General features: G+C 42.2%; 1 protein-coding gene across 1 annotated transcript in view; it reads right to left on the bottom strand.

Annotated features, from left to right (window-relative positions):
* Nucleotides 1–2,811, bottom strand: part of LOC108524237 (cytoskeleton-associated protein 2) — a 12,723-nt gene extending 9,912 nt beyond the window's left edge. The window contains 1 exon segment of the mRNA XM_017865228.1: nt 2,731–2,811. Within this exon segment, the coding sequence (XP_017720717.1) occupies nt 2,731–2,811 (81 nt within the window).
* Between the last annotated feature and the right edge of the window lie 7,695 nt (nt 2,812–10,506).

Below are 10,506 nucleotides of genomic sequence, written 5' to 3'. Positions count from 1 at the left end.
TTTTATTTATTTTATTTATTTATTTATTTTGAGACGGAGTCTCGCTCTGTCGCCCAGGCTGGAGTGTAGTGGCTGGATCCTGGCTCACTGCAAGCGCCGTCTCCCGGGTTCACGCCATTCTCCTGCCTCAGCCTCCCAAGTAGCTGGGACTACAGGCGCCCGTCACCTCACCCGGCTAGTTTTTTGTATGTTTTAGTAGAGACGGGGTTTCACCATGTTAGCCAGGATGGTCTCGATCTCCTGACCTTGTGATCCGCCCGTCTCGGCCTCCCAAAGTGCTGGGATTACAGGCTTGAGCCACCGTGCCCGGCAAGGAGCTGATTATTACACTCCATAGGATTTTGGTCTAAATAGCAAAATTCTGCAATAAATTCAAAAACATGATGTTGGCTTAGATGAATGGGATTTTGTTTCTGTTTTTCTTTTTTTGAGATAGAGTTTTGCTCTTGTTGCCCAGGCTGGAGTGCAATGGCACCATCTCGGCTCACTGGAATCTCTGGCCTCCCAGGTTCAGCAATTCTCCCGTCTCAGCCTTCCGGGTAGCTGAGATTACAGGTGCTCACCACCATGCCCAGCTAATTTTTGTATTTTTAGTAGAGACAGGGTTGCACCATGTTGGCCAGGCTGGTCTCAAACTCCTGACCTCGGGTGATCGGCCCACCTTGGCCTCCCACAATGCTGGGATTACAGGCATGAGCCACCCCACCTGGCCAGATGAATGGAATTTTTTTGAGTATTTTAGGTAAGTTAATCTGTGATAATAATGACTCACACAACATTTGTGTTGCTAGTCTTTGGTAAAATGTGTAATGAACGTAAAAAATAATGTGTAAATATGATGAACAGATGTAAGAAACAAAATATTAGAAACAGTAATATCACCTCAGGGTTTTACACATTAATTATCTCAGAGGAATCAAATATTTGTAATTCAGTAAAAAAATCCAATTATCCCTTTGATACAGGTTGAGTATCCCTAATCTGAAAATCCAAAATCTGAAATCCAAAACTTTTGAGTATCAACATCACAATGAAGATGACCATCATTAACACTGCAGAAGATGTACCTATAGGTGACAAGGTGAAAACATGTGACAGGCTTATGGAAGAACTAGAGCAGCATTTATTCAGAACAGAAAAAGTTATCATGTTCCTTTATAAAATCAAACACAAAGTTCTAAGACAAAAACCACTGCTAATGAGACAGGTGACTCTGAAGTAAACATCTTAAAAAGCCATCCAGCAGAATGACTCCTTATCCCTAGAGGACCCACTTCCTGGTCCTTCAACTGCTTCTGATGTTTCTTCTCACCTAAAAAAATAAAATACTTGGCCGGCGCGGTGGCTCAAGCCTGTAATCCCAGCACTTTGGGAGGCCGAGACGGGTGGATCACGAGGTCAGGAGATCAAGACCATCCTGGCTAACATGGTGAAATCCCGTCTCTACTAAATAATACAAAAAACTAGCTGGGCGAGGTGGTGGGCGCCTGTAGTCCCAGCTACCCGGGAGGCTGAGGCAGGAGAATGGCGTAAACCCGGGAGGCGGAGCTTGCAGTGAGCTGAGATCCGGCCACTGCACTCCAGCCCAGGCGACAGAGCGAGACTCCGTCTCAAAAAAATAAAATAAAATAAAATAAATAAAATAAAATAAAATACAGTGTAAAATACCTCTTAATTAAACACGTCATAGATGGAGATTGAAAACATGCTACTGTTTTGTTGTTGCTATTGTCTTAACAGCTGATACAGGTGTTCTGATGATGCTACTGTGCTGCTTAGTTACTCTGAATGTATTTTTCACTGTATTAATGTGTCTTTTTTTAAACTGTTAAGTAATTATGTGTAAATAAGTGTAAGAGAATAATTGCTTATTGGTAGCATAGAAATTCAGAGTGAGGAATGACAGTATTGCCAAACAACCAGACTATCCAATGGGTGGCTGACAAAGTGACACCTTTGTTTTCTGATGGTTCAATGTACACAAACTTTGTTTCATGCACAAACTTATAAAAAATATTGTATCTTTAGGCTACAATGTATAAGCTATATATAAAACATAAATGAGGCCGAGCGTGGTGGCTCACACCTGTAATCCCAGCACTTTGGGAGGCCGAGGTGGGTGGATCATATGAGGCCAGGAGTTTAAGACCAGCCTGGCCAACATGGTGAAACCCTGTCTCTACTAAAAATACAAAAAATTAGCCAGGCATGTGGTGCACGCCTGTAATCCCAGCTACTCCGGAGGCTGAGGCAGGAGAATGACTTCAAACCAGGAGGCAGAAGTTATAGTGAGCTGAGATCATACCACTGCACTCCAGCTTGGGTGAGAGTGAGACTCTGTCTCAAAAGCAAAAACAAACGTAAATGAATTCTGTGGATCCCATCCCCAAGATAACTCATTATGTATATGCAAATATTTCAAAATCCAACAAAAAACATCTTCAATTATTTCTAGTCCCAAGCATTTTGGATAATGGATACTCAACCTGTATATTTATATGAACTCAATGCAAAATGTAGTCAATTAAAGGATAATAAGCTCACAATTAATGAATGAAGCAGTGTATCTCACAATTAAGTAATTGTTAAAATAATCTCAGAGTTAATGTTAAGTCAACATAGTATTACCAACATCTCCTGGTCGAAAAGACTGACAATATAATTTAACGAAACAATGTTTATGAAGGTAATTTGCAAACTATAAAATGCTAAGCAAATTATAGACTCTACCTCATTAATCAAGTTCAGGCATTCAGAAAATGTGTTGTTTACTTTTTCAGTAAATAATCTTTGTTCATCTTCTTCTGCCATAGTAGTCCAAAAGACCTAACTGGTTTTCATTTTGTCCTTCAGGCTCATGCTGAGTAACTACTGAGTTAGGGGGCCTTTTCAGCACTCTTCCTTTGCCAGCTTTCCACTCACTCAGACGAGCTCTATAGTTAGAAGCAGATATAAACATTACTTTGAAATCGCTGTCAGAACTCTGTCAAATAGAGAAAAAGTTAAAAAAAAAAGTATTATTTTTAAGTAATCTTACTCTAGTGGCATATATATAGTTCACAAGTTTGATGAAATATTAAACATATCAAGGTCAATTATGCTCAGTGATTCCATGAATGCATTTTTTGATTTGAGATTATAAAGTATTTCCCAATTATTATTAATGCATTTACCTTAGATTTTAAAAAAGCAACCTTAGAAAACATACTCAAACACAAAAACTTTTAGGTCATATTGTTCCACAATATAAATTTGCCTGCATATGACAGAAGAGAAACCATGAAAGAAAATTCTAATGCAGTCAAGGAAATTATAAGCCAAATCTTACAAACAGTACTTGATTGAAAACTAAGGTAATAAAGAAAATTACATCTACTTAATTTCTCTCTTCTTGAGGTTTCCTTTTGGGCTGAGCTTGAATCTACTTATCAACAGTTTCTTTTCCTGTAAGTAAATGTCTTCGCCTTGGGGTTCAACAGGGGCTTTGAACTTTTCCATCAGTTTATCATAGACAGGTGAAAGCAGGGGGCCTTGGTTTACAATTTTCAGATTTCGCATGGCATCTTGATAGTGGGGTTTCTTATTTTCTTATTTAATTTTGAGGAAAAAAACTGGTTTTGACCCCACTAGATTTAAAACTTGTTTTGATTTTTAATCAGTTTCCTTTTTCCAGAGGCCTTTCGGGATTTGTAACATGGGCAGAGGTTTCTTACTGGATGGGCCCTTGTTTCACCAGGTTGTTCCTGGGTTTATGTGATGAAACTTCTAATAAGGAGGTCGCACAGGTTGTGTGTTCTGAGACTGTTAGTGCTTCCACAAAATTTAGTTAGTGGCAGACCATATTGGAGGGATCCTATTTTTACTTTTCCACTGTTCCCCACTACCTGGTGGTTTTTACAGGCTGAGGGCTTTGTGGGCTTTAAGGGGATAGTTGGTGGAAAAGGTTTCTTTGTGCTGCCGAAAACTCTTTTTTCCTTTTCCTTTGACTTGTAAAAGGTTTTTTTCTAAAATGAATTAATCTTAGGAAACTTGAAACAAAATTCTGGCCACGGATAAGATCCCAAAGCCCCCCACCAGGGTTTCCTTTGGGTATTGTTAAGGGCATTTCTTGGCCCTTTTGGTTTTTTCTGTAGTTCATTTGTTTCTTTTTTACTATTGGTTTTTTAGGTGAATGGCCTGGGCTTAAAATGTTCAATGTTGGACTTGGGATCGTCTTTCAAGTTAAGTAACCCAAATGAGTCTTGTTTATTATCCTTAGGATTTATTGCGTGTTTCAATTTTTTACTACCAGTTGGAATTGGGTTAGTTCATTGAGGGTTTTAAAGGAAATGCAGTTTTTTCTTCCCAATATTGTATTATTTCTTTGGCTCTTCTTGCGGGGTCCTTTCTTCATATTTTTTCTTTATCCCAGCCTAAAAAAGGAAATTTATTTTTAAGGAAAGTGTTTTAGGAAGGGCAAAACGGGGAAAAGGGAAGTTTAGGAGTGCTATGTCCACATTCTTACCATTTTTTGTTTTAAGTTTCAGGCACCTTTAGGTTCCCTTCTTGGAAAAACCTTGGTCCCTTCAGATCTCCACAACTCTCCGATCTCTTTACTACTTTAAAAAACAAAAACAATGATTAATCCCATCCAATCCTGTTTTTTACCAGGGGAGGCTTCCTTGTTTGAGGGAGGAAGGAAGGAGGGGGCCATGGTTTAACAAAATTAACTTGGGAACTTACTAATTTAAAATTTAATTAAGGACCTGAGTTGAAATTTGTCCTAAAAGCAAAAATTTTTTTTTTTTTTTTTTTGGGGGATAGGGAGTCTTGCCTCCTGTTACCCAGGTGGAGAAGCAAGTGGACATGATTCTTTCAGCTTCACTTGCAACCTCTTCTGCCCCTTCCCTGGGGTTTCAAGGGGGTTTTCCTGCCTCAGGGCCTCCTGATAGCTGGGATAAACAGGCACATTGGGGGCACCTACCCAGCTAATTTTTTGTATTTTTTAATAGGATTAACCCAGGATTTTTTCACCAATGGGTTTTGGGCCAAAGGGCTTTCTTGAACTTTCCCTGACCCTGGAGGGTGTCTGGCCTCCATGGCCTTCCCAAAAAAAGTGGACTTGTGGATTACCAAGTTGTGAGCCATACGGGCCCCGCCCTACGGCGGCAAAAAAACTTTTATTAATTTTTTTATAGTGTAAAAACAGGGGTGGGCCACAGTGGGGCTCAAGGGCCTTTGGCCAATTTTTCCCAGGCCCACTTGGGGAAGGGCCGGAGGGGGCAAGACACAACCCAATGTCAGAGATTGAGGGACCCCATCCTGGTAACCACGGGTTTGGGAAACCCTGGTCTACTACTAAAATACAAAAAATTAGCCGGGCGTGTGGGCGGGGCCTGTTAGGTTTTCCCCATTACTCCGGAGGGGCTGAGGGGCAGGGAAATTGGCGGAACCTCAAGGAGGTTGGGTTCGCAAGTAGGCTGGAGATGCCCCCCACCACTGGTTCACCTCCAGGGCCTGGGTGACAAGGAGTGGAAAGACTCCGTCTTCAAAAAAAAAAAAAAAAAAAAAAAAAAAAACAGTGTAAAACAAATGGCTGAGGAATTTAAAGATAGTTTCTAAAAGTCCTAACACTTTCTGTCCACAGAATTTGTAAATACTTAATAATCTTACTTCAAATCATTCTCAAGTCATTCAAACAAGTCTTCAAATAACCTTTAGTAATACCTCCTTGGGTTAGTTTTAAGTACTTAGTAACAGATGTACTACATTGAAAAAACTGTTATAAAAAAGAGCCCTCCCAAAAGTGATTCAAAAATTACCATATGCCATTCACAGCTTAATTTATATTAGGATACATTAAGAATATGGACTGCTGGTTGTGGTGGCTCATGCCTATAATAGCAGCATGTTGGGAGACTGAGATGGGGGGATTACTTGACCTCAGGAGTTCGAGAGAGCAGCCTGGGCAACATGGCGAAACTCCGTCTCTACAAAAAATAAAAAATTAGTTGGGTGTGGTGGTGGGTGCCTGTAGTCCCAGCTACTTGGGAGGCTGGGGAGGGAGGATTGCTTGAGCATGGGAGTTGAGGCAGAGAGCCAAGATCCCATCCCTGCACTCAAGGCTGGGTGACAGAGTGAGATCATTTCTCAAAAAAAGAACCTTAGTTTCTAGGTGGTATTGCAAAGAAAATCCCTCCTCAAGAAACTGACCTAACTTATTTTTATAGCTATAAACTGGCCAAGGCAGACTGTGAGCATCTCTTAGCAGGTGATTGTCTCTACCAAAATCACAAAAATTGGCCAGGCATGGTGGCAAATGCTTGTAATCTCAGCTACCCTGGAGGCTGAGGCAGGAGAATCGCTTGAACCCAGAAGGCAGAGGTTGCAGTGAGCTGAGATCGCACCACCGCACTATAGCCTAGGCGACACAACGAGGCTCCGTCTCAAAAAAAACAAAAAAAAGCATATTTTACATTTGACATAATTTAGTAGTTAATAAATTTTGTTTACATTGCTTTCATACCTATTTGTTCCGTCAGCTTGGAGAATGTACAGAACTTTGACATCACCTGTACTATACATTTTGAACAATGGTGAAGGAAGATCAAAATGTGGCACTTAACAGGGTATCTTAGTAGCTAACTTCTAGCTAACAAAACAAAACTCAGCATGACAAGAAAAGCCCATCTTACTCACCTGTCTAGTGTGGAGACTTAATCCTATTCTGTCTTCTTATTATAAAATCGCCCTCAGAAGAGTTATCTGAAATGAGTCTTAGGGTATCTATACTTGAGAGATTGTAAAATACTGTTTAATTCTGAAAAGCTGCAATACAGGTCAGCTGTCTTATTTAATAATTCACTGCTGAAGTGATTAACACTTAAATCGACATCTGTTTTCTTTTCTTTTTTTTTCTTTTTTTGAGACAAAGTCTCGCTCTTGTCCCCCCGGCTGGAGTGCGATGGCGTGATCTTGGCTCACTGCAACCTCCGCCTCCGGGGTTCAAGCGATTCTCCTGCCTTGGCCCTCCCTAGGATTACAGGCGCCTGACACCACGCCCAGCTAATTTTTGTATTTTTAGTAGAGACGGGGTTTCACCATGTGGGCCAGGCTGGTCTAGAACTCCTGACCTCAAGTGATACACCCGCCTTGGCGTCCCAAAGTGCTGGGATTACAGGCGTGAGCCACTGCATCCGGCTCACATCTGTTTTCTGAAAGGAATAAATGTAGTACTTAAGCCATAAGGAGCGGTTTAGAATTTTCTTTTCTTCCTATTATGTTTAAGAGTATTATAAACCCCTGACCCTGTTGGATTCCCTATTTAAATAAGCGGTTGAGAGTCACTGTCTGAATCCATATTATCTCCACTTATTCCCTAGTAATTTCATTCCATCCTAAGGTTTTTAAGTAAATATCATCTGTATACTGATCAATTCCTGAGTTTATGCTTCCAGTCCCAACCCCTCCCCTGAACTTCAGACACATAACTATTTGGCATATCTGCTTGGATGTCTGCTTGGCACCTCAAACACAGTCAAAACAGAACTCCTAATTCCCCAGCTCCTCCTTCGGTCTTCTTATTTCAGTATCTGGTTATCACCATTCATTTACTTATTCAAACCAAAAACCTAGCATCACTTTTTTGTCTTAAACAAAGAAGATTCATTTGTGAAGGATAAAATGTTTATTCCAAACTAAAGCAACTTATTAAAGTTAGAAATTATTTTTAAAATTTTAGAATGCCAAACTTACAGAAAATTGCAAAAATATAAAACAGGTCAAAGAATATCTATACACTCTTTACCCAGGATCCACCTATTGTTAAAATTTTTATCCCATTTGCGTTAACATTTCCACTCTCTGAATATGTGTGTGGGTGGTATATACAATTTTTTACCTGAGACTTTTTTTTTTTTTGAGACGGAGTCTCGCTCTGTCACCCAGCCTGGAGTGCAATGGCACGATCTCGGCTCACTGCAACGTCCACCTCCCAGGTTCAAGCGATTCTCCTGCCTCAGCCTCCCGAGTAGCTGGGGATTACAGGCACCCACCACCACGCCCAGCTAATTTTTGTATTTTTAGTAAAGACAGGGTTTCACTGTGTTAGCCAGGCTGGTCTTGATCTCCTGACTTCGTGATCTGCCCACCTCAGCCTCCCAAAGTACTGGGATTACAGGCGTAAGCCACTGCGCCCGGCCTAAGCCTGTAAGGATGTTATTAGTGGTTATCTCTAGAGAGTGAGGGGACCTTTTGCCTTTCTGCTTCATCTACTTTCATGGGTTTTTGTTTTTGCTACAGCTATGTATTATCTAAAATATTTTAACAAAATAATAAAGATATTTCTGTGGAGGGTTGAGACTACAACTAATAATCTCTAAGCATTTGGGAGGGCCACCCAACTCTTCCCTGATGAACTCCCCCACACTGAGTAAAAGCTTTGCTAAATAATAGAAATACGGACCTTTGTTTGGTGTAAACAGTAAGTCAATAATCTAGTCTATGCACATACTTTGTTTCATAATTTTTTTTTCTTAGACTGTGAACTAATTTATGTAGAAAACGATAATTTAGGCCGGGCACGGTGGCTCACTCCTGTAATCACAGCACTTTGGGAGACTGAGACGGGTGGATCACAAAGTCAGGAGTCCAAGACCAGCCCCGCCAACATAGTGCAACCCTGTCTCTATTAAAAATACAAAAATTAGCAGGGCATGGTGGCGCTTGCCTGTACTCAGTCCCAGCTACTTGGGAGGCTGTGGCAGGAGATTCACTTGAACCCGGGAGATGGAGGTTGCACTGAGCCAAGATCACACCACTGCACTCCAGTCTGGCAACAGAGCGAGACTCTGTCTCAAAAAAAAAAAATTAATAAAACGATGATCTAATGCTACACCACTAGCCAAATGTGGCTATTGAGTCTTGAAATGTGGACAGACCAAACTGAAATGTCCTGTAAGTGTAAAATAGATACCAGATTTTAAAGACGTTGTACCAAAAAAAGATGTAAAATAATATGTAAGCACTTTTTAAAACCCTTTCTAAATGTGGTTACTAGAACATTTAAAATTACAGATACGGTTTACTTTGCATTTTATTGGACAGATCTGATACAATTTTACAGAAGTGAAAAGAAATAAACTTGACCTTACCTGGATAACATCTCATTTTCCTGCTTGTATGCAAAAAGCGTTTTTCTTCTCAACAGATGTTCCTTGAGTTTTTGTCTTCTTTGCTCTAGATAACAAAAGGTAAGAGCTACAAGTCAATATTAGTTAAAACATCAATAACGGCTAATAAATCTTGTTGACTAAATGAAGAGTTTACTTCCAAAGCTGGTTCCTCAAGATGACTTGGGGTCACATCTATATAACAGAAAATTCCCCAATTCAGTATTGCCTTTGAGAAATCATCTTATAAGAGGCTGTTACCATAACAGGTCCCCAAAAACCCCTCTGCATAAGAATCACATTCTTTACTGTATGTGAAAAATCTGGAGAACATCATTTTCTACATACAGCTCCTGAAAGCCAAGTTTTAAGAAGCTAAATGGTAGAAGTGAGGCGCTAGACTCCAAAGTTCTAATTTACCAGAACTGGGTTAGGTGAGAATTACTTTCTTCTGCTTTCCAGTGTGTAGAATATGGGAATAACAACATTACTTTTGAAGACCCTATCAACGCTCGCTTTCCATAAAGTTGAAGGAGAAGTTGTGAAATTGGAAATAACACATGATCTTCCGACCCCCAGCCCTGCAGAAATTCGCTACGGACCTGAGAGGCGGAGGACTCGGCGCAGGCGCAGTCGGCCCGTGAACCGGCTCAGCCCCGCCCCCCGCGGACCCTGGGTCTCCGACGCCGGTCCCGGCCGGACCTCCGCACGTTTCCCCTAGCCTAACGGATTCCTCCTTAGGAGGGCCCATCCCAGCCAGCAGCGACCGCACACTAACACCACGCAGCGGGTCCTGTTTTTATGACCCGTTCTACAAGGCCAAGAATGCGGCGGGACGTGACGCCGCGTTCAGGGCTCTCACAGAGCCGGGGAGGGGTGAAGCGCGCCAGCGCTGCCCCGAACCCCGACTGCCGGGCCCGCGCCCGCCCCCGCGGCTTTCACCTTTGAATGCGGACTGGGCCCTCTGACTCGGGGGCAGCTGCAGGTCCTGGGGCAGGGCCGGAGTGCTCATCGTAGCCTCGGGTCGGGGGATGCGTCTCCGCTTTAGCGCCTGGATAGGACTTGCTCAGACCACGGCCGCCGCACACTGCATAAGCCGGCCGCGGCTAAGCCCTCAAACGGCGCGGCTGCCGTCTCCGCCCATTGGTTCCTGCGTGAATTGAATAAGCCAATGGACTTAGAGGGGCGGAGCCTGGACTGCAGTTGCCCAGGCTGATCTGGTGTCTGCCCAGTTCGGTTGGGACTGAGTCTGCAGGTTTCAAACCTAAACAGCGCTCTTCATCCTGGACGTGCGATGGGGGAGGAGTCGGCCTGCTCAGTCCCCACGACATAGCAGGACTAGATTGACAAACAACCG

The sequence above is a fragment of the Rhinopithecus bieti genome, unplaced genomic scaffold (genome assembly GCF_001698545.2).
Source record: "Rhinopithecus bieti isolate Rb0 unplaced genomic scaffold, ASM169854v2 scaffold_82390, whole genome shotgun sequence".
NCBI lineage: Eukaryota > Metazoa > Chordata > Mammalia > Primates > Cercopithecidae > Rhinopithecus > Rhinopithecus bieti.
Note: the sequence above shows the minus strand (reverse complement) of the source record. Positions and strands in the feature narration are given on the sequence as shown.